General features: G+C 39.9%; 2 protein-coding genes across 2 annotated transcripts; one reads left to right on the forward strand and one right to left on the reverse strand.

Annotated features, from left to right (window-relative positions):
- Positions 1-5,527: 5,527 nt before the first annotated feature.
- LOC136439154 (LYR motif-containing protein 4-like) lies at positions 5,528-19,844 on the reverse strand. The gene is made up of 3 exons (XM_066434384.1): positions 19,714-19,844; positions 17,157-17,277; positions 5,528-7,403 (listed from the first exon to the last, which is right to left on the reverse strand). Exons 1-3 carry the CDS (start codon positions 19,797-19,799, stop codon positions 7,341-7,343), a joined length of 270 nt encoding a protein of 89 aa, XP_066290481.1. The 5' UTR covers positions 19,800-19,844; the 3' UTR covers positions 5,528-7,340.
- Positions 19,845-20,041: 197 nt separating this feature from the next.
- Positions 20,042-23,336, forward strand: LOC136439153 (phenylalanine--tRNA ligase, mitochondrial-like). The gene is made up of 5 exons (XM_066434383.1): positions 20,042-20,873; positions 21,164-21,323; positions 21,609-21,740; positions 22,321-22,481; positions 22,604-23,336. Exons 1-5 carry the CDS (start codon positions 20,283-20,285, stop codon positions 22,889-22,891), a joined length of 1,332 nt encoding a protein of 443 aa, XP_066290480.1. The 5' UTR covers positions 20,042-20,282; the 3' UTR covers positions 22,892-23,336.
- The last annotated feature ends 2,115 nt before the right edge of the window (positions 23,337-25,451 follow it).

The raw sequence follows: 25,451 nt of genomic DNA on the forward strand, positions 1-25,451 counted from the left end.
TAGAATCATTATCAACTGTAGGTAGCCATTAGTTACGTAGACATGGCCTGCATATTGGGAGCTAGACTGACGTCAGCAGCTAATCTCACGGCGGGATTGGGGGCGTTTCACCATTTATCTACTGTAGATAGTAATCACTTACGCAGATACGGCTGTACGGAGGGATGGCATGCAAACCCACTGTGGGAAGGAACAGCAGGATATGACATACTCTCATCGGTTAGAACTTAATATAATTACCAAACAGACGCAATGAAATACGCAAAGAAGGTCGAATGTCAAGATAAAAGGGCTTAGTTAAAGGCCGCCAGCAGTTGGCACTTGCAGTGTCGGTGAGCTTTGGGGTTTTTTTACACCGTACAAGTTCGCCGGGTCTAATTCCAGTTATCAATAATTCCCTTTCTTTCCTTCTCCCAGAGTCTCTGATTACTACTCCTCAAGAAACGTGTGGAGTGGCGCCCTTTCTTGACGTGCCATTTCGATACCGGACTACTCAAACAGAGAGTGTCTCGGCAACAATGGCATATCAACGTTGATGATAAATGATCTTGTCATCATCACACACCATTACTACATTAACATCGCGCGAACGCTATCCCATGAACACTCGCTCATGCATTATAAGTACCAGTTTGAAATGTCATCTGCCACTAAGCTGTGGTTCTCTGTTTACAACTACTGTTCTGTTTCTATCATCGGAGAGGATGGTAAACAGACCATGAATAAAACGAAAACATTTCAGACTAGTAATTTTTCATTAAAGACAATCATGTAGTTACGATCATGCTAACAAGCAGCTTCTGTGAGCTTATAATCCATCTTTGAATAGAATTAGAGCCTATAAAAGTCATGAGGGTCAACAGGGTTTGTGTTTTCAATGGCATGACATCTACAAACGGTGTTGCTGTGAGCAAGTTTCTAAATTTACTCCAATTCCATTTTAATAAGGATCCTCATGAGGGGTCATCGTAGCACACCCCCCTCCCCACTACTGTCCTGACTGCAAAACATGACAGGACACGGATTATTTACAGAGACTGGTCAGGGGACTTCAGGGGAAAGAAAAGAAAAAAAAAATCTTTATTAGAAGGTAAAAAGAGTGAGGAAATTCTGGGAGGGAGAATGGAATTAAGTACGGGAATTATGAACGCGCGGTGGCTTTAAACAAATACAAGTAGCTAGCTACGCTACTAGACAGACCATACTGCCCTGGATAAGGTTGACGTTAGTGGAATAGTTTAAAATGCCTCCGACTTTTAAAGTCAGTTGCCTCTCACCAAATAGGCGTATGAGGTCTCCGTTACATCCTGGTAAATTATCACTTGTCTCACGTAAAAGACACAGATCATTACTCTCCAAGCAGAGGTTGGTGGGGAAGATTGTGACCGTTTTATCATATGCCCCGTTTTTCGTCCGCTATCCCCACCAACAACGGACGAAAAACGGGGCATATGATAAAACGGTCACAATCTTCCCCACCGACCTCTGCTTGGAGAGTAACAGATCATGGCATGATGGATAGCTATGGTTCCGTGCCGACACTCTCCTTCTCCCGTTATATAGATCAGTCCCGCCATTTGTGGCAAGTGGTGTGACATAGTATCGATTTGAACTTTAGACGTACCCACAATGTGACCCATATCTGCACTGGCGAACTATACGTGTTAGGAAAGCTATCACTGGAGCATACATGGCGGAATACAGTTGCTGTTGATGTTCCCTAATGTACTGACCATAGCCACTGGCTGATACCGCAAGACATAGAACAAAATCACACAATAAAAAAACCCACCAGCTTTGTACAGCTTAAAACACACTCCTGAATTTATCAATTTCGACCGATAAAGTTAAGCCTCAGAGTTCAATAGCTCAGAAAAGTGATGCTTTGATGATTGATTTGAGATTGCTTCAGAATGGTGTACGGAGAAAAAAGCAAAGCATATATGATGAAGTAACTAACATATAGTATTACTGTAGTAAAAAGTTACCGACAATCTTGGAGACAACCTGAGCAGTCTAACGGCGGAAGTACCGTCAGACTGCGGAAAGGCGCGCTAATGACTCGTCTCCTTTTGTCGACCGGAGAAGATTACCCATCGACCTCAGCACGCCCTTGAGAGAGCCTAACTGCCTGCCGGATTGCCCCCAGTGGCACTTGGTAAAGGAAAGTGCACGGAGGGTGCTGGCACCGGCCACTGTTTGAACCACGGGCTTTAGGCTACGGTATTTATGTTGGGTAACCGCCGCGGTACATGTTTTCGCTCAAATGCTCCCGAAAACAATTTCTCCCGTCGCTCACTCCGGAAATGCCCCCCCCCCCTCATTAGCGGGGATGGTTTCTCCCGTCGTCCTTTGCTAAAAAACCCTACGGGGCTCGCCCAGACAGAGTTCGGCTTCGCCGAACATTGCCGAAAACCGCCGAACACTGTTCGGCTCCGCCGAACACCGAACCCTGTTCGGCTCTCCGAACCCCCCGCTCGTGCCTTCGGCACCGCTTCGGGTTTTACTCGGAAGCTTGGCACGGGTGATCCCCGCGCCGAGTACTTCGTCACGATCGGAACTTCAGCAGCTATTCAACGACAATACCTTTGCCTACCGCCTGTGCTTGAATGCGCCAGCCGGTATCGGCATAGGCGGGGCTGGCGCCACTTAGCAAGTGAAAGTGAAGTTTATAGCTTCCTCCTGACACCAAATGACTTCGACGAACTCTTTGAACTCCTTGTGGGACCTGGAAGACAAATTCAGGACCTTACACAACCTCCCAATACTCCCATGTATTTGCAAATGACTTCTTTCCATGAACTCACAGTGGATCATTCTTGCAGCTCATTTCCTGGAAGCGATCAAAATGTAACGTTGGGTAACCTAAATTCGGGATTTTTCCGATAATGGTTGACTGAAATCAATCTAGCAGAACAATAAACCATCCTTTTTTTCTATTATTCTGTCAGTATCATGTGCTATCTTTGCACTAATCATATATATGGTAGATTTTGTCTCTAGTCGTGCTGACACCATAATATTTCAACTTGAAACTACCGTCCGCCGCAAGCACAATTACGGTGCTGTCGGACAGGGGGGCACATTAATTCGGGAGAGAAGATTCGTCTTGAATATCTTACCGCTAATCACATTTTATACAGCAGCTATTCGTTCCATCCTTGGCTTGAGGAGAGTGCTATGGATAAAGACGTGTCCAAGTAAAAAAATACACGAAAAAACGGCCGTACTGTACACATCAGGCCTTCGGTAACATCCCGTTTGTTGAGTCGGTAGAACGTCACTCAAAGTCGATCCCCACCGTCATGGCAACGTGTACATTATTCACGGGAAGTTAGCTGGATGCCGTAGCAATGGTTATACTACTATGTCCATGTGTTCCTTGTTGTGTTAGGAGCAAACTTTGAGGAAAATATCGTCTTTAGTCCACTATCACACGCAACATTTAGACAAAAAAGTGTTCCTCACAAACCTTTGTCGTCTGCTTGACGACAGGATTCTGGGTACTGATATGGCGGCGGGAAAATACACGTGCCGTAGGTTGTAGCAACAAAGAGGAGTTTTGACGATTGATCACACTTAGCATCCAGTTACGTATACAGGTTAGCAAAAGAGATTGTAATAAGTTGTCTTGTAAATAATTGTGTTTAGCAGGCAGGAGATGTGACATTTGCCTTGTAAACCAGCGAACAACCGTGCAGTGTGGTTCTTACACGAAGCCCCCAGACTCTGTCAATAAGGGACGGATAGTTTTTGACGTCGCCAACTTCTAATGCATGGTTATCGAAGCTTTTCAGACAGTGTTCTGAATACGTTAGTCTGTCAAGTTTGCATTTCTAGCGGTATTACTGATGTTGCATCTAGCAAATATCCCTAAATACCCCGTTTTCGAAAAATCCCGACTTTAAGTACCCCACGAATTTATGTTACCCAACGTTATAACAAATAAATACCTGGAGAAAAAAGTTCTTGACAACAGTAAATATCAACATGATCATATGATCGAAGCTAACGGCATCTGTCGATTTCGGCTGCCAAACCATACGTATTAGTCAAATGTAAACCTCCTATTCTATTTTATTCCTTCCATGGCGAACTCATCCAAGTCAGATGACTCATGTGCACCCAGTGGAAACGACTTCAAAGACAAGATAAATTGAGTTTACTCTCCGAGATGCGGCCTTTGGAGTGGAAATTGCTTCTTAACGACAGCCTTAAGAGCGTGCATGGGGTATAACAAATGAGTTAAATGGTTTGAGAACGAAGTGAGTTCTGTAGATCACGAACTACATGTACCTCTCAGACAATTCTGCCATTCTACATGTCTGTCCGAAGGAAGTGTGATCTGCTAAAATATGTTCTTTCAGATCTATAAAGGGATTCCTTTTTGTTTGTCTGGAGGGCAAGAGACGCACAAATATAGTCTAAAGAGGAGGCAAGTTCTCCTCCAAAACACAATTGAGGATTGAATCCCGCGAAAAATTCACAATAGTTAAAACCATTTTTTACATGCCATAGATTTACCTTTTGTGTCAAAAATTCACATGACAAAACTATGCAGAGGGCATCTCTGTCTACAGTGTAAAGAGGCGTACAACAAAGTCAAAGGCGTTTCTTTTATACTGCGTACTAAGCAGGGGGTGCTGTAGCAGGTTGGCTTCTGGGATGGAGACTTGTTGCTGTGAATGATACCCGTTCTGACACTACTGTCGGCTGTACAGATAAGACGGTGGAAATAACGTCTTGGCGACTCCGACGTGTTTAAGTTTTCCCGTGAAATTCACTCGGGTCTTGAACTATTGCATACGAACGTGTCCTGAATCAGGTGACCGCGTCCTTTGTGTTGTATAAGTAACCTTTCGGTGAGATAAAAGAAAGTCGGGGGCTTAAAGCAAGACATCAGAGAGTCGATCAGCACCAAGGACGGATACTATTTGACCCGTGCATGGCCTGATGGCATAGTCAGCCGTTTGAATGCATGTCTTATCCATATGTGAGCTGAATGCTCTTATTGACTTTACATCAAATAGCATTTTTAGGGTGATTTCAGTCGCCGTAGCATACACAATAACTCTACAACCTCAAACATAGATGTGTGGGATAAATAGCTAAGCACAAAGTCCCTTGTTGACACAAAGTGCACCGACAGCAAATGTCGACCCAGAGCAACAAAAGGTGACTATTCAAACGGTAACGTCGGGAAGTGAGGTGATACACTAGGTCAACACGTCCACGTTGGGCCAATAAGCCTGGCGCCAAACGTTCGTGAGCCTACTTTGATCTCTACTGTCCACTTTTCTTCATTCTCCTAAGGGGCTGGAAATGGTGACATAAAGCCCTTGTGTGTCACGGCACCGACCTTTCAGAAACTTGTGGGGTCAGGTGAATCGAGACTAACTTCCCTATGGTACAAAACATTGCTAAGTGCAGCAAGTCATTAGCATCTATAAAGAAAATTGGATTCTTCTTCTTTCAAACTAGTTAAACAAGGTAACCACTAATGCAGATCAGAGAAGAACACAATAGATGGTGATTCTGATTTTTAATCACGATTTCAATTGTATAATTGCTAAATGATCTAACACATGTACATTGTACTATTTGCTATAGGTGACACACATCTGCGTGCCCATGTGACATCACCTTTTTACAGTGAAGTTTGTACTTGTAATTTAGACATCTGGCTGTATCAGCAGTAAAGAAATGCCAAAAAGGACCATAAGAACTGCTTTTCAAACTTCATCAAACTAGATTTTTGTCAGTCCAGATTCATTCTGTAGTTCCCATCTTCCTACAGTCCTTTGCAATCATTCCCTTTATGGGATTTGACATACACCCTTCAGGTTTACAGTGACTCTAAAAATAACATTACTACTTAACCCTAGTCCTGCTGGAGTTCCAGACCAAAACATAAATCCTAAGTCTTGTGTGTTGAACTGTCTTCATAGCTTTATACATGTATATCATTTTCTGATAGCATTCAAGAACTCAACCATTTTGTCTTATTAAATCATCTTGTAATACACGTATAACAATTACTGCGGCCATAATTACATTTCTTTAACAAAACATGTCTGACAGAAAGTGGTTTAACATTATTATCTTATAACACAATATAAACTGTATGTACAACCATTGCCTTTTGACATATAGTGATTGTGCTCAGGGCTAGTCCACATGAGAAGATGAAGGAGGGGTTTTTTCACAAACTAAACATGTATCTATTTGAAATGGATACAAATAGCTTACAAAATAACACTGACAGAGCTAATAAGTGTTTGTCTTATAAAAAAAGAATAGAGTTTTCCCACTGGGCTCTCTTGAGCTTAAAGAGTTTTCACTAAGGGCTAATAAATTGTGAACGCAAATAAAGTCAAGTCAAAGGGCTACTCCAGATAATAAGATGAGGGAGGGGGTCATTCAAAAACTATACATGGATCTATTTGAAACAGATACAAATAGTTCACATAATAACACTAGAGAGTGTTTGCCTAAAAAGGCAAAAGATACAATTTTCCCAGAGGACTCTCTTCATCTCTAAGTGTTTCCCATGCCCACATGGCTCTCACACCTCTAAATCTGTCTGTAGTATGCATTTTGAGGATCACATTTCAAGTGGTTTCATCTTAATTTTGTGGCACTGTTGCTGACCTGCTGAATATGTATTGAATACAAATGACCTAAACCCAGTTGTTAGCATCTATGGCAAGACAAGTTACAACCAATAGACAAGTTACATCCAATAAAGTAGCAAATGCCAACTTAACTGGAAGCCCACCTTGTTTTTTTAAAGCAATTTCAAAAGTCTTCTCCACATCAAGATATGCCCATCAAGCGGGATGGAATGAGTAAAATTTTTGTCTTATCTGAGAAGCAAAATTCAGTGCAGGGGCAGAAAGATATCCACTGGATTGAGCCTTGGTTTTCCTGCAAAGGGCCAGGAAATGATATTTTTCTAAAAGGCATTGTAACAATAATGTGCAGGTACTTTTGGACTGCTGATTGACATTCCAACTTTTGAAATGTATAGTTAGGCTATATGTGTGTGCGTGTTACAAAATGTCTTCCTTTAAATGACACATATTCTACACTGAGTCAATGCCATGTTACACAGGACACTAAGATGCACCCTCCCCATCCTTACAGTGAAAAAGGAGGAGTCCATATATATACTTCATATGGATGCAGCTCCTACTATGCCGTGGGTTTGGCACCACTATGGTGGATGTCTAAGATATAACAAACAAAATCCATCTGCATCAACTGTCAGTTCTATATGTGCACTGTCCTGAGGCATGGGTTTCCGTGGCTGTAGGCATCCTCCCTGGTCTGCCTCACCGCTAACTCTGGGTGTCCTTCTCTATCACCAGTTTCTCTGTACTGTACAGCTGCCCTATCACAACCTGCAGACAGACAGAAATTTCACAAATGAATATCAGCCACACAGCAGCTACATGGACACCTTTTAAAGTGGTATCTACATGACGATTTTTAGATACAATTCAATCTCTACAACTGGATAAGATTCAGAGATTATTTCTGAACGTTTTGAGTGACAGCCATCATCCTCTTCAGCGTTACTAGAATGCAAACTACATGACGATTGTATATAATACATGGACCTACATGGTTTTCATTGCCTACTTATGAATATGACTAATGAAGAAAATGGTCAACATCTTTAAACAATATATCATTAATACAAAGAACACCATATGAGCAGATAAACTGATTGAAAAAAATATGAAAGATATTTGTGATGATCAAAAATGTTATGTTCAAAACATGACAAAGGTTAGGATACAGTACAATCAAGTAAAGATCATGAAATACATGTACGACTGGTACTCCGACTACACATTTTTGGCCGTGTTTTATGGGCTATTAGATATAGCCCAACAGATTCCTGGCTTTCTACAAACATGTACCTGAATTATGCACTAATGACTCCATCACAGATGGATTAGACAGCAGTCACACCACTGGAAGTTGTATTTCCTATGTACATGATGGCGACTTGCCAGGCCCTGCCAGGGTAATGGACCTGCCTGAGCTGTCTGTCACACCACTATAATCACCAGACTGATGTATGGACATGTCTGATGCATAGGCAATGATCTTCTTCACTTGTGCTCAACAGTGGTGTCTGAAGGTCGTCTGGCATGATTATCAATATGGTGATTACAGCTCATATACTTGCAATGCATGCAAATGAAGTGCTTTGCATGATCATGTATGCTGTACACCATCCATTTGTGAATTAGCTGAATTTATTTCTTCATCACTACCACCATTGACTAGAGTTCCCTTTTGATATATTGCATCATACTTTGGCATCTCCGTTAAAAGTTGGAAGGGCTGCATAAAATTCTCTTTCATGTCCTGCATTGACTTTCATGCCTTATCCTTGAGTCCACCTTGCTTAAGAAGCCAATCCATTTCCCTATACATTGATGCATAGCCACTGTCATCTTCTCCACCAAGGGCTTGTAATGGTAGTCTTCTAAAGCACCTTCAGGCAATGGAAGCAAATGAGGACATAAGTCTCACTCACTGCCAGGGGCTGCTCTATTAAAGTAGTTCAGAGTGGACAGACAGTCAGGAAGATTTCCATTCATGAAAGGTTGAGTGATAGATGATATTTCACTACTTTGAGAGATGGTACTCACACTGAGAATGGGGAGGGGGGCAAAGATGTTCCAGCCTATCTCTGGAATACCCCATTGACTGGCCACTGTCAATATTTTTAATGAGGTTGCAGAGTCAAAGGCCAGCCAATAGAAAGTGAAAAATAGATATAGGCAATCACTTGTTCCAATAACTGGTATAACATGGTGGTGGAATTTCTCCTGACAAATCCTAATTAATAAGGCTGTGCCAAATATGCAGGTGGTGCTACACCCTTTACAGGGAGGTCAGAAGGTGAGATACTTTGCCCACAGCATAGGCATAATTTCTGGCATATTGCAGCTAAGTTCTGAACTGTCATAATCTGTGTTTTACAACATAGGCTGTGATAGATAGATATATAATGTTATAATTTATATGTACATGTATTGAAAATGTGTGTCAAGTACATCATGTAGCATACACCATGGCTGGAGTGTGTCTAAATGCAGGCTTATATACATACATACAAATGTGCAAAGTCAATGCTTGATCATAATGATTTTAACAATTTTTCTCCTGACTTATTCAATAACCAATACAAAATCCTTACATTCATGGATAAAACTAAAGCAGAGAGAAAGGTAAATACACCTTTATCACGCGGCGAACATGATAGAATGAAGACGAGGCCAATGAGGCAAAGAAGTAAAAATAATGTACAGATTTAGTTTTCCTCCTTAATCACATCAAGTTTTAAAATATGATATCCAAGTATCAATATTATGACTAATATAATGCACAAAAAGATGCAGCAATTTAGAGCTTTGTTCACCGACCCCATGGTCCCCGCACTTCTCCGTCAAAACGTAGATTTGCAAAATAAAAACATAAAAATGCAAACAATTGACGGTCATGCAGTCACTTCCTCATTGGTCGATTTTCTAATTATCAGGTAATCATTGGCTAAACTGCTAATTGTGATTGACAGGATCGGTCTAATGTTTGCCACAAGGGCCTCGTTTTCATTCTATCATGTCCGCCGCGTGAAAAAGGTCTATTGCTTTTTTTAACCACAGTAGTGTGATATAATGCTATATCGAGCTATGTGTGGTGAACATAAAAAATATACATATGAAAGTCAAGTCAACAGCTTATCAACGTGAGACAAGCCAGCTGACAGGGTTGTTAAGTGCTCATATAGCGCACATTGATAAAGCTAAAGCAGAGAGAAAGGTAAAATGTTTTTTAAACCATGCTATGATGTTATATACATGTTATATCTAGCTATGCTTGGTAACGTAAAAAATATGCATATGAACGTCAAGTCAGGAGCTTATCAACGTGAGACAAGCCAGCTGACAGGGTTGTTAAGTGCTCATTTAGCGCACATTGATAAAGCTAAAGCAGAGAGAAAGGTAACATGTTTTTTAAACCATATGCATGCTATGATGTTATATACATGTTATATCTAGCTATGCTTGGTAATGTAAAAAATATGCATATGAACGTCAAGTCATGAGCTTATCAACGTGAGACAAGCCTGGCAGGGTTTGTAAGTGCTGGCTGCACTGCCCAGACCAGAGCAATCAGCAGCTACCAGAGCAACATTCATAGCCAAGTGCACCCATCCATCAGTCTGGGAGGGTCGTTATGTATTCTGGGGAGACCGGGCAGAGCTGGCTGTGGTATTTTCCATCCTTTGTGCTCCATTGTGGAGGCATTAATTTAAACTGTGGAGCCTTCTGACCTTATAACAGGCCACCAACTCCAGCAGTCTGAATCACTGGATTTTAGCACAATGGGCGAACAGAACAGAGTAATCGCTAACCTGCTGTGTTCACTGAAGGTGTATAAGCTGTGTGTGAATAAGGGGGTGGGGAAATCCATCACGCTTCAGACATTTTTCTCAATCCCCATGTAATAATTATCGACACTGACATTACTTTTAAAGAACAGCCTGAAAGTTCATCTGTGATGGTAGAATTCATTCTGTGGAATGGTTAAACCAAGGAGGTTTAATATCAAACCTCCTTGGTTAAACTAAATAAATTGTAAATAATTTAAATGTGTGTGTGTGTGTGTGTGAAGAATGAACAGTTGAAATCCAGACCTGTCATAAAAGTTGGCAGCAAATATCCAGTACAAAGCCTGCCCAATTATCAAAATCTTCCCTCGGCCATTTTGCTAATCAGTATCTGTTTTCTGAACGGAAATCGAAGCCCAGATGTGAGGCCAAGGGCAAGTGCACATGCTGCTAATCATGTTTTCTACTGGCCTTCATTATTGTATTGATTACCTTTAGTGCATTGTGCTGGAGGTGTTACTGTGTATCAGTCATGAAGACTGATATAGGAAAGCTAATCACCTGGATACATACAGCTCAGGTGATGACATGCCAGCAAAGCCCCAAAAATAAAAGTTGAAAGGATGTTGTAATGTAACTGGCTAGGTTACTATTAACATTCACTCAGACTTGATGAATAGCAAATGAAAATGCTTACAAGCTTATCTGCTAAAAAGACAGTTGAAAAGGGTCTCCAGAGACAGTAAAAGGATTTAATGGTCTGTTTTTTAATAATCTAATTTTTTATATACATGTACCAGAGTGCAACTCACACAATAGCTACCAACTGAATCAACGCTTAAGTATCACCTAATCATAAGGCTAAGGCGTATTGTCTTGTTGCATTTTATGTTCTCATGTTTACAACTTTGCTTGCCTGAGAGTGGAGACCTGATGGCGCAGGATCTGCCATAAATGTGTATCTATGACAACAGCAATGAGCTCTGACGCACGCAGGTATACCAGACTTCCTGAACCTTTCATTCTGATAACAGAGTAATGTCCACATAATTGCAGGGTACTGATGTTGATCCAGGCTGTACAAAACAAACTCTGGTAGCACTACGGTAGCACTTCATCCACACAACCCTGAGGCTACTTGATCTGATCTAAAGCTACGAAAATCCTACAAACTTTCTACTTTAATGTTGTGTATTATAATTAGGTATGTACTTGTACTGGTGCAAGACACCAAATGTCTTGTAGTGTATGTATATATATATAATATATGTCAGGGTAGAGACTCAGATTCGGCCCAATCCCGATCGGAGTCTCTGTCGACAGAAAGTCTGATCGGGTCTCTACTGGTAGAATCGGAGTCTCTACCCTGACATACATTATGTATTGTACATACATTATCTAATATAATCAAACCTAAAACATTTAACATCTTGCATCTGTACAAGTACCTACCTTATATTCTGAAACCCAGATTTTTAGGTGATTTTTAGCCATACACGGGATGACAGGTTTGAATGAACTTCTGACATTAACAAATTATTCGCAAATGGCTGTTCTACATCAAGTAGTTGTGTCATCTTACCTCTAACTAGCTGAATGCCAGCCTAGTTAGGTTTATTGTTTTGAAAAACAACTACAGAGAAAGGGATCAGAATATGTCTAATACCAGCACCAAAGATAATATCCAGAGGCTTGAGGATATTTGGATTAACATTCCTAAAAATACAACTAAGTTCCACAGGGATGACAGAGTAGGTAGGACGAGTCACGTTCTTAAACACGTGGGATTCTACAAGGATTACCACTTCAGTTGGAGCTCGTTTGCGAGCACGGATTTCCACTTTTCTCCAGCCACGTGTGAAATGGAAGTCAACTGTACATCATCCAAGGTTAAAACCTATGTATACAAAATACACGACATAAAAGGTGACCTATCCTGGCTGCAGCTTTCTTGCTTTTGCAAATTCTTTCGAAATCTCCTGGTGCAGTATCATCCAGGAATAGAGACCTCCACACTGGTACCGTTTTGAATAATTCATGGTCATGTAATAAAAGCCTCAGAAATGGATTGCGGGACATTAGTATTTGTGTATAATGGATGTGGAGACTACTAATAACATATTTCATAACTTGACATGTTTCAGACAAACCTTCTGTTGTTGTCTTCAAGTCAGGAATAATTTTGAATCTCGAGAAGATTGAGAGGACTATTTCCCATGGGTATTTAAGGATGTAATCCTGGATCAAAGTTTTACAGCTTTGCAGCCAAATTAGTAGGATATCTTAAAGAATAGAATATAAGTAGATAAAAGGGATGAAAAACTGGAGTTCCATGACCTCATACCTTTGCCAAGTGATGTTTAACTTTACAACAGACATATTATAAAGGTTTCTGCACATGGTTTATATCTTCATCATCTTCTCCACCGAAATAACAGAAGTTTTCCAATGATAGTCTTATCTTAACAAAGAAGGTTATTTCAGCATTTCCTCATCACTTATACAAATGAGGTCCTGATTTGCATGATCAATGCTCACCTTCAATTAACTTCCAAATGCCGCAAGAATGACATTCCTGATATGGAATTACAGTATTTTCGTATTGTTTACACTGGTTATCTAGTATTATAGATCATACTGGAACATGATTTTACCAGATCTAATACTGAATACAGTACAGGGGTGGGACCAGTAATAGCAGTGCCAGTGAGCCTTAACAGTTCCCTGATATCACTAGTTCTACTGCAGTTATAATCATTTGACAAAGGTATGAGACCACTGGACTCTAGTTGGAAAGCCAAGCTTTGCCTGGATAATTCACATCCTGTGACGTAGCCATGGTAGAGTTACGTGTGTTCAACAACATCTTTATTTTCACAGACAAACATGAAGAACGACACATTTAAGAATATGCAAAATAACCACTAAGAATATGCAAAATAACCACAAGATATTGCATATTAGCAGAAAGTTTTTTTAAAGTGCAGGTAGACCTTTTTGTTATGTAACTTAAGTTTGAAGGTACAGTAATGGGACAAAGTCTATCAGGCCCTGGTTCCATTAGTATTGGGAATGAATAGGAACAAGGAGGGTGCTAGTGTCTCTAAGATGACAGGAAGCCCACAATTGAAGCCATTGAATAAGCTACTCAACTTCAGGTAATGAGTTCTGGAATGGATTGACCATGAAATGTTCTTGGTGACTTCTGCTGAAATGGGGGCTTAATAGATATTCAGCAAGCTAATGATGGAGTAAAATTGTAAGAGCTCCATCTAAAGAGGCTCTGAAGTTGCCCTTGACGTAATCACTATGGCAACGGGGTTGATGTATGAAACATGCAACACAATCAACCTCTAATGTGTAAGAGGACCCTGCATTAGCTGGTAGTATAGGCATGTGCAGTATCTGTGCTTCTGAGGGATCTGTGAGAAATAGTCTATTTTTTAAACTACACCAATGTTCAGCTACTCTATAGAACTACATGTACCACCACTAATAGGCTTTTTGATGTCCATCCCCACTAAAAACGTCTGGAACAGTCATGAGATTTTGTAGTCTCCGTTGCAGACTCCTACCAGCTGTTTTCTTATCTTATCATATTTCTTTTTCTTATTGCTGTCCGATAAGAAGACAAAAAATGTAATAAGAAAACAGCCAGAAGGAGTCTGCAACGGAGGCTAGAGATTTTGGGTGTTTTTGCCAAAGTGCTTGCATGCTGGTTACACAAACAGTACTGCTGCTGGAAGGCAGCCAAAACATGTACTACATTTTTGCACACAAATGTGGTACTGAAGTTGTTAACACAGGCCAGTCAGGCACCAGACTTAGCAATGTCCGTCCCACTGGCCCAGTTTTTTTATACCAAACTGGGACACTGACATTGACCTCTAACCCTTGTCTTGCTGTGACCGTTCTTGTGGTGCTAAACCTGACCTTGCCTAAATGTCTTCACATGGAACCCTTCCAGAACACATCCATTTCCAGACACAACAATGTGCCTCTTTTACTGTTTTTAGAACCACAGGTCAGTCAACTTCCTTAAACAATAAAGGTCAGTCAACTTCCAGTCTTAGTCTGGGTTGCAGGCAGTTTAGGGCTCAAATTAGTTTTTTCTGCACCAGGCACATTCTACAGGCTCCAATTAGATTTTATTAGGCAGAACTGGTAAAGATCACACTGAAAAATGTTAACACTGAAAACTGCAATATTATCTCAATGAAAAATGGAGATATTGTTTTGGGTGTGTCTGTGTCTGTGTGTGTGTGGGGGGGGGGTGTTTCCAGATGTTTGTAGTCAGCATAACTCAAAAACCTCTGGATGGATTATGTGATACATGTACATGTACATGGACAGACATTGAAAAGATCTGCACAACTCTAACAGTAGACACTAATCAACCTGCAAAGGTTGGTGATATTGGAGCCTGCTTATTTTGAACCTTGCAGTTAGCTTACCAGGTGCCCAACTACAAATATGTCTTTGCATATAATAAATAACTGGAACTAAGTTGAACCAAAGTTGGCTTTCGCTTCCTTTCCTTCCTTTTTTCCCCAAAAATTTCAGATTAACAAACTCAGTGCTTGGTTTAGGCCAACTACTGTATTCTAGCCAAACACAGGCAAAAGAAAAAATTACATAATAATTGACAAGCCAACATCTCAATGTCATGTCAAGGTCATGAGCCCAGCTGGTGACTTTCCAAACAAACTTCACCATCTGGATGTGTTTCCTGGTCCAGCTTTGTTACTAATACCTACTTCCAGACTCAATCAAGGTTAATAGTAATAATACACTCTACACTGTACAGGTTGGAGACTGGACCTATATTTGTTGCTAGGTTTCATAACATAAAGAGAGCAAAGCAAATCTAATTTCAGTTGCAGTTAATACTGTAAATACAGAAATTGTTGACAAGGTTTTATGTTCACGGTTTTCACTGTGACAGCTTCACTGTAACCCAAAACCACCGCAAAAATTTTCATTGTCTTCTGCCCACCTACAACCTTGTCTAAGCACTACATGTACATACTTTACATTGTAAAGTATTATGATGTGTTGGAGGTGCCTGTTACAGTGAAGACGCACAGATACTTTTTAAATGGGCTAGTTTAGTTGTCAGAAAACATCTGAACAAGAGGTGTCTTGGTGCACAGTACTTAAAATGTAACACAAAACTCAAATTGCAAACTCAAAGATACTACAAACTCTTGATTTTTACAGTGTTGAAAAATGCAGGACCTGCAAACTTTAACATAAATACCAATTGTACACAACTTGTAAGATCAGGAATCCTAAGTTTCCACAGTATTGTTGTTACTGTTGCATAGTAGTAAAGAGAAAAGAAGAAAACAGTAACAATCTTGTAACAATAACAACCAAACAGGTTTGTGAATCAGCACCTTTTACAAGTCTTAAGAGTGCTTGACAAGACAACAGGATTCAAACAAGAAAAACGTGTCTTTTTTTAGGAATAAACTTTGTAAGTTTATTCCTAAAAAATATTATAGAGGCTGTGGGGAGGCACTCTTAGTGGTACTGATATGCAATAAACAATACAATCAGACAGGTAATTATATGGTGAATGAGGTCTGTTTCCCATGGGGACAATCACTTGGGGGAAGGTGACTGCAACATTCAACATCAATACTCCAACCCAGATTCAACCAGTATTTTGCTTTAACAGTTTATACAACCTGAAGAATTTAATGTCCTAGCAAGGAGGTTTAAGCTTGTAGCTACCCATCTACCAAAATTGTAAATATCATATGAAATGCAACTAATAAACAAAATAAATAAACATGGAAAAATATAAGCCTAGTTTGACTTGTCATATCTATATATATATATACGTTAGTTGTTGCTACACAAGAAAATACTTGACATTTTTCATTTACATTTGTTAACATGCATGAGATAGCGCAATAAATATTATGCCAGTTGGTATGAGTAACGTTATATGTATACATGTATGTATATGTAAATGTATATGCATGTGTGGACACATACTTTTGCCTAACCACATGTGCTAACCAGTAGCTAGCCAAACTAGTTCTACACCCTGACTGACTGATTCCTGCCTAACTGGTCATCCAAATGCATATACTGTCTGCTGTCTGCGCTTTTTCTTGTGGTAGGGGGAAAAGGAGATTTTTGCTCTGTGTCAAGCAATTTTGTCGTATAGTAGAATCACAAAACGCATATTCATGGTGTTACCATTTTGCAGTAATAATAAGAGGTTACCACAAAAATAAAACCATCCTGAAAGTTTCAAGATTTATACAATTTTATCTAAGACAGTAGTACATAATGTGAACTGGGAAGGGTTTTGCTGCAATTCTGCCTAACTAACCAACCTGTTAAAATAAACTGTGAGCAGAAAAATAATGAAGGATCCTGAACACCACAGCAGTTCATAGATAATCTATCATACATGTACATGTTTCTTCAAGCAAATAGAAATTGAGTGAGCTGCATCATATCAATAAAGGAAGCAGACATTTCATTTCTACTTACAGGGAAACAATCTTACTTTAGTCAGTAAGTACAATGTTAACAGGGACTTGATGCAAGTCACTTGATATACCAAGTGCCTTTGGCTATGGTCAAATTTCTGTTGTTGTCATGAGTGGAGTTCTAAACATTCTTATTCTAACAAATATTATGGCACTTTGTATGTGGTTTATGAAAGACAATCACTGAGTTAGATAACAATAAAGAATGGTAAACTGATATATGAACTTACCTGTCTCTTTATTACTTGTAAGCTTTCCTCAGCTTGCTTGATAAGTTCTTGTATTTTCGCAGGATCTGTTACATCTTTGTTGGCTCTGAAGCCATCTCTAGTTCTTCTCAGGGCATACATCCTACACGGGGAAGGCATAATACTTATTAATAGTCTGTACAACTAGTGCACTCTTTGGATAAGTACCAATTAATCTTTACAGTGTTGGTGTTGTAAAGTTCAATAGTTATGTATAGATATAAAACATGTTTACTGTTCGTGAAGATTTTCCAATATAGATATAAGAATTATAATGGTCTGTTATCATCTCATAATCAAGTGGCAATTTTGTCACAGTGGAAGTTTTGATAGTATAGTTAACAACTGTATGTTAAGACAACTTTGCAGGGATTGTTTCACATTGTCATCAGTTGAAATGGCAATGAATAATTAGTTGTTCATCAAACTGCAACTGGGTACAAATCCAAGCCTAGTTTTCTCTAAGTACACACCTAAATGTAACATGTAATATGCAATTCATGGTTTCAACTGTGCATGCGTGAGGTCAAAGGTGAAAGCCTCTAACTTGTACAGTCTGTCTAGACCATGCTTTATATACGTTCAGAGCGCTCTGTTCTTGTTCTGAAGGACTCAAGCTGGTTGCTAGACCGTGTTTTTCGCCCGCTAATGTCACCCCTGCGAGGAGGGAACCAATGACGGTACTCGTGTGATTGGAGGAGTTTTCTGGCAAAAGCCAAGCACAGGTGGTCTCTCCGTAGCTCCAAAGTCTCAAGGCCAAGTGTGTCTTTGGAATGACTGACATCCATGGACAACAACATAAAACTTACTACTAGTATATGTGCCAGCCATATTGTTCAAAGTTGTTGGCAACATTTGGACAGGCCTAGGGAGATGGATGTTAAATTAAGAAGGAAGATAATCTAGAATGTGACGTAGTGCTCGAAGTAGCATAGTTACCTGACAGGCTGTCTAAACCAGTACATTTTGGTGTTAGATAATTTGAGTTCATGATGTGCCGCAGCAAATGTTATGACCTGATTGACCTGCACAGTGGGCATTATTATCTCCATGAAAAAAGGCTTTTTCATGGAGATACTGTTTTGCGTGCGTTTGGTGTTTGTGTGTATGTATGTGTCACCGGATGCTTAAAGTCACCATAACTGTAGAACCTGTACATGGATTGTAATGATTTCTGGTATGTGGGTGGGTGTTAAGAGGAGAAAGGTCAAGGTCGATTTTGGGCCCCCTGGCATGTGTGACTGGAACTGCAATGGCGTATTTGTAAAAATCTTCAATGTAGAAGAACTGAAGAGTGGCTCGACAGGTCGTCATGTTATTTGGTACACAGGTAGGTTAGACCAAGATGTACACACTTAAGTGCAAACTATGCAAATGAGACCGAATTTGCATAAGTAAGGAGGTAAATCGTTTGCATGTGTGTCGCTGGTTGCTTAAAGTCAGCATAACTGTAGAACGTGTAGATGGATTGTAATGATATTTGGTATGTGGGTATGCGCTGGGAGGAGAATGGTCAAGGTTGATTTTGGGCCCCCTGGTTTGTGTTCCTGGAACTACAATGGCCTATTTGTAAAAATGTTCTAAAGGGGTATAACTGAAGAAAGGAACATCAGATTTTCATGTTATTTGGTACGCAGGTAGGTTGGACAGAGATGTACACACTGAAGTGCAAATCATGCAAAGTTAGTGTGTTTGCGTGTGTGTGCGCGTGTGTGTATGTTTGTGTCACCTTGTGTGTATGTATGTGTCACCGGATGCGTAAAATCAGCATAACTATAGAACGTGTAGATGAATTGTAATGATATTTGGTATGTGGGTAGGTGTCGGGAGGAGAAAGGTCAAGGTCGATTTTGGGCCCTATGGTATGTGTCACTGGAACTGTAATGGCGTATTTGTCAAAATCTTCAAAGGAGAATAACAGAAGAAAGGAGCGACAGATTTTCATGTTATTTACTATGCAGGTAGCCTAGAGAATGTTGTATACAAAGAAGTGCAAATTATGCAAATTGAACTTAATTTGCATTAGTAATGAGGAAAATTTGGAGTGTTGTTCTTTGAGTAATGGGGCACTACTAACAGCTGTTAGTAGCTATTAATAGCGAAAGTAGGTCACTTCTCCTGGGCCCCTGACAGGTGGCCGGGGGTCATACCCCTGACCTCTGACCATTGAGCGATATAGAATGGGGGAAACTGGTTTAATAAAAAACAAAGTTTCATGGAGATTTTGGGTCCTAAGACTCTTGTTAAAACTCGATTACACTCTCGTCTTTTCGTGGGGAGTGACTGAACTGAGTTCTATGAATTTTATGATATTTATGTATAACACATTTCTAGCACAAGTAAAGCTATCAAAACGGAATACTAAAAGTGAAGAATCATCCTAAAATTATTGATATTTTCTTACACAACTGAAAATCATCAATTTGCATGAGAATCTTAACCGTATACAGTCGAACAGGAACAGCGGGGACACTGTTTTCTAATATCGACTAAATCTATGACATCTCATAGACAGGTCTATCTCACAGTGAGTACCCACCTGAAGTTGTAACTAGAGAAAGTCTTGCTTTCTCGGAGGATCTTTTTGTACAAGGAAAGGACAACACTCCGCGTGCTCGCCGCCATTTCGTAACCTTTCACCTATGCCCTCCGTTTTAGTTGACTTCAGTGTATTTGAATAGTGCCTTAGTTAAGAAACAACATCTCTATTCTTTCGTGCACAATATCTCATACATTTTATGTCGGAAATATTTTTAAGCTTCTCAACTATCATTAAACCAATGCAGATAGTTTCAGCCAATTGATTGTTTTTCATGGAATGATTGTCATATCTACACTTTTTACTAGGCATTATTTTCGCTGCTACAGCTCCCTCAATCGGGATAAAATGGCTGCCTCCATGTGATGTGAGACGTTGTGTAAGGATGTAATTCAAGATTTGTCGCTGACAGCTTCTTAAACAGGTTCCTTCGATCGCAGAAGCTGTCACAATATAGCTAAGGTTTGCTGTTATCTGTTGGAACTGTTTTATTTGACTGTAGGTACCTGGTATTATTAGGACAAAAGACTTTCTGGGGCCCGAGTGAGCGACTGCCAACCAAATCCAACATGGCGGCGTGCCAGACTTTTTATTTCACACGACGGGTCATACATCTTGGATGTAGACAATCGCTTGTGAGAGTATCGAGAACAAACTTCTGCTCACAAGCAACGAGTCCAAATAAATTGGACAACGATGCTGTCGAAGTCTTAGGGAACAGATATGTAAGAGATGAGTGGACAAATGTTACTCCACAAATCTTGTCCAAAGTTGGTAGGAACCTTCACAACCAACAATATCACCCGCTAAATCTGATCAAGCAAAGGATACAGAATCACTTCTATGCCAAGTACACACAGCGAGGAAACCCGTTATTTTCTGTCTACGACTATCTCAGTCCTGCGACTACCACCGAGCAGACATTCGACAGCGTGTTGATTCCGAAGGATCACGTGACGCGAAGGAAGCAGGATAACTACTACATCAACGGTAGCTATCTGTTAAGGCCGCACACCTCCTCACATCAGCGAGACTTGGTGAAGTCTGGACTAGATGCATTCTTGGTGACGGGCGACGTCTACCGAAGGGACGACATTGATAGGAGCCATTACCCTGTGTTTCATCAGATGGAAGGAGTCAGACTTTTTTCTAAACATGCGGTAAGTATTAACCATGAATTGGAAGGCTATAACATTATGAAAAACTAGGAAAGCCACTAGAGCTGTTCCTACTCTAATTGCTTTTGAGGGATTGATCTTTTGTTTCGAATTCACTATTACGTACTATTATCCTGGCTGATACAGGCCGACAGATGATGATGATGATTAGAAAGCATTAATCCGTAAGATATGATCATTCATTGTTCAAAAAGAATCCGACAGACTGTAGCTTTCATTCCCATCTTGCTACATGTATTACAACTGTTGACACAAGGATCTTTTTATATTAGCTGTTTGGTGAAGTGAAGGGAGGACACATGCTGGAGTTGTTTGAGGAAGGTCGGAGGGTTCCAGAGAAACAGGAGAGGCACACACTGGAGGCTGCCAAACTGCTGGAGCATGACCTCAAACAGACTCTGGTTGCACTTGTTAAAACTCTTTTTGGAGAAGGTACATTTGACATAGATATACATTATACTATTGGGCATGTTTTTTATTGGCAGTATAGTATTGTACACTTGAAGGCTGTACCAATATGTAAACAGAGATTTAAACATATCTCTAATTCATACTGGTAATGGTAATAGTCAGCAATGTTAATGAATGATGATAAAGGAAGAAAGCCAAGGGAGACTTGACAATGTTGATAAAATGATAGATTGACCTCTTATCTCTTCTCTATTTTCAAAAGACTGAAGTAAAACAGTTAAAACATTTGATTTGTTGTTGTTACAGACTTGCGGACTAGATGGGTGGACTGCTACTTTCCCTTCACCCATCCATCGTTTGAACTGGAGATTTGGTTTGGTGGGGAGTGGCTGGAGGTGCTGGGCTGTGGAGTCATGGAGCAAGAGCTACTCAGGAGAGGTCTGATATTTTTCATGCATGTACATAATTTCAAACATAGAATGATATTGGTGATGTCTGTTGTAAGAATGCCTAAATTCACCAGGTTTTTTTTTAACAGAAAACCGAAGCAGGGTGCAGGATGGGGATGGTAGTTTCAAATCAGCACCAAGGACAGGAATGGTAAATTGTCAAGTCAGCACCATGGACAGAGAATATTTTGTCCAATCAACCTACAGTTTAAGATGCCACAGGCCAATCAGAACCCAGGGCTAGGGTAGTGCTGTCTATTCAGTGAACCTGCATCCAGGGTGAGAGGGAAATAGCCTTTTCAGCACCAAGGACAGGTCTCTTATTATTCACCAACCACTGTCAGTAAAGCACTATTTGGGACAGAAACTGCAGGGGGATGGATTGCCTGGTCTATGAACAAGTACTGAAAGAAAGGATAAAGGGATTATATATCTTTGGGACACTCGTTTAACATCAGCATAGAGCAATTGGATTTGTGAGGCAAGAAGTAATCATGTGAAAGAAGTATAAAATTGTGCTGTAAACAGAGCAAGGAGACATTATGAACTTTGCTCTTATTTTGTTCCAGCTGGTGCTTCTGACAAGGTGGGCTGGGCCTTTGGGCTGGGGCTGGAGAGGCTGGCCATGATCCTGTACGGGATTCCAGACATCCGCATGTTCTGGAGCAACGACCACGGCTTCCTCTCACAGTTCAGAGTAGACGACGTCAACCAACCTGTCAAGTTTCAGGTACATCCCTTCTGTTCATGGTTCTAAACTTCTGTTCATTACTGCTACATAGAGAAGCTTGAGAAATGTATAAGATGTATTTGACATCTGACCTTATGTTGCATACTTTCTTTCCTGTGTAGCCTTTCCAAAAGTATGAGCCAATTGTACGGGACATATCATTTTGGATTCCGTCCGGGTTCGAACGTGCAGACTTCTTGGACCTTGTCCGCACCGTGGGAGCAGATGTCATAGAAGAAGTTGCCATATATGATGAGTTCGTTCACCCCAAAACAAAAAAGACAAGCAATTCATACAGGATCAAATACTTCCAGTTGGAAAGGCTGCTCACAAATGAGGAGGTCAACAGCATACATAAGAAAATCCAGGATGCTGCAGTACAAGAACTTGGTGTTGAGGGGCGCTTTTAAGACAAGACTGCACCTGTGTTTTTCAGACAAGACTGCAGTCTAGTACTTGTCACCACGGTTTTCTTTTTAGAATGATAGTCATGTATAGGGTGCGGAATATCATTAACTAGATGCATTTTAATCACTGCTATTCAAGTCATCCTTTGCTACAGTTTGTTTCGCTACAGTAAAGGGGAGCTGCTGGATTCAGGATCACAGTTGTAATGTCCGGACTAAATTATTCAACATATATACACATTTTGCTGATTCTTTATGTCTTTGATGTGGTTGGAGATATCATATCACATTTACTCCTTGCAGCCAATAAGAATATTCTACTTGTTTTGTTATGTAACATGTATGATATTGACACTGACAGTAGAGACAGGGGTATTGCTGAATATTGTTGATTGTATAAAAATGTGCAATACTTGATAGTAAAATTGGCAGGTTTTCCAGACATGTTAGAATATTGTGTCTTTATTTTCTTGCCTATGGTGTACATCTCATTTTGTGTAATGTTCAAGGAAAGACTACAAATACAGTCAAAAATTGATCTGATCTTTTAGCAAATGAGGCAGAACTGATTTAGCATCACACCTATGTTTTAGTGCCTAACTGATCGTTCAAAATCATGAGGAGAGGATTAGTTAAATGTGAATAACGCTGGTGTTCAGATATATGTGTGTGTGTGTGTGTGTTAGTGTGTGTGTGTGTGTGTGTGTTAGTGTGTGTGTACAGTGAACAAAAAGGTTCTGAACAATATATCCATTCCCAGTCAGTCAGACTGTATGTTACCTCTAACTGATGGAGTAGGGATCTCATGTAATTTCGCTTGCAATGTTGTGCCAAATGCTAGCTGAGAGTCACAGCCACATGCCCTCAGGTGCTGATCATGATAAGTAAACATACTGGCAGCCATTTTGAAAACCTAGTGACCCATAAAAGAGTTGAAAGAAAATATACATTTTACCTTTTTCTTCAAAGAAACATGAGTTAGATATTTGGTATGGTCATACTATTGAATTTGACCTAACTGGCTAAAGTACGTTGTAGTATACCCTGAAATTCAATGTACCAGTATGTGACTACACAGTACACTATTGAAATTAACAATCCTCTTACTTAGTTATCTTGGCATGGAAATTTAGATCATCCATACAGTGGTTATTTGTCAGTAATGTTGATTTGCTTCTTGTTTTCTTTTATGCGTGTAGTTAATTCTATACATAAACTATCATCGCCTATTTCTTATCTATGAGGGGGTGGTGGAACATACTTGTTGAGGTCTCTCTCATATCTGTAGTAGGTAAATAAATTTCTATGACAACTATTGATCATGTATCAATGTTCTAAATCCATCTTTGTCTCAAAAACTTGGCCAAGTAGGTTACTGTAGGTCATCTCTCCTCTGCAGTGTACAGATCAACAGAAGAGACAGACATGTTGTCACACCCCCAGGCACATGCCACATTGTTTGACCTTTCCCTTTGATAGCTACGCCCCCATTTTTCATGCACTGTAATCTTATCTCATCCGGGTGGTATCCTGGCCTTGCCCTTTTCTTTTGTACTCTTCTGAATTTGTTTAATGCTCTCATACTAGTACTTGATGTTTGACTTGTACACAAAGAGATTGACAGTTTATCCCTTACAACAAAGCTGCTTTAATCCTGGTTCATCTTATGGTGTACTGTCACCATTGTTATAGGAGACTTGGTGTGCATCTTTGTGTGCAAGATGAACTTAATTTTCCATCAATGTTGTGCCGAAATGAATTTGTTGTGGTGTGGTACTGGATGCAGAATTCAAAGAAAATTGCTTGTGGAAATATAGTTGTAATTTGCTTTCCACAGTTCTGATCTGAATAGGGCAAGTGGATGACCTTTGACTTATGACTTATGTATGGTAGTTGTCTGCAAGAGTATACTGTGGTGACTTTTAAAGACCATGAAAAATATCTTGTCCACCTTTACAGAGATATTATACAGATGTTCTGGTTTATGTTACTACCTTTGCCTACCTGTAATTTAGGGGCCGAGGATGATTTTGTTTAATTTCTGAAGAGGCATAAGTACATGTTTGATGACTGAAATACTTTCCACTTGTCTGCATTTTAGTTGCAGAACAAAACAATGCTTCATGCAGCTCTTGCCCGAGGGCTTGTCTGTTTACGTTACATTATGTCCAGTAGATCTGATCTGACATATAGGAGGTGATGTGTGAAAGTGTTACATTTTTAGATACACTGTCTCTGTAATTTTCTTACCTTCTTAGATACATGTATCTATTCATATACTGTGGATAACAGAAAACAGTAAGCTTATCAAAATGGTGAAAGTATATTTTCCATCTATTTTGTTCAAATTAAGAAATTAAGTATAAGATATCTTCCAATACGTGAATCCTTGGGCTTTGTAAACTTTCACTACAGGCATATTTTCAAGAACAAAATTGATTTCCTAAATGAAAGTCACCGTTGTATTCCACAGAGTATAAAGGTAATTAGGTGTGGAATGGTTGTAGACCATTATAATTACTTTTAGCAACCAGAACAATGTGTGTAGAGAAAAGGAAAAGTC

This window comes from Branchiostoma lanceolatum, chromosome 7, assembly GCF_035083965.1.
Source record: "Branchiostoma lanceolatum isolate klBraLanc5 chromosome 7, klBraLanc5.hap2, whole genome shotgun sequence".
NCBI classification, from domain to species: Eukaryota; Metazoa; Chordata; class Leptocardii; order Amphioxiformes; family Branchiostomatidae; genus Branchiostoma; species Branchiostoma lanceolatum.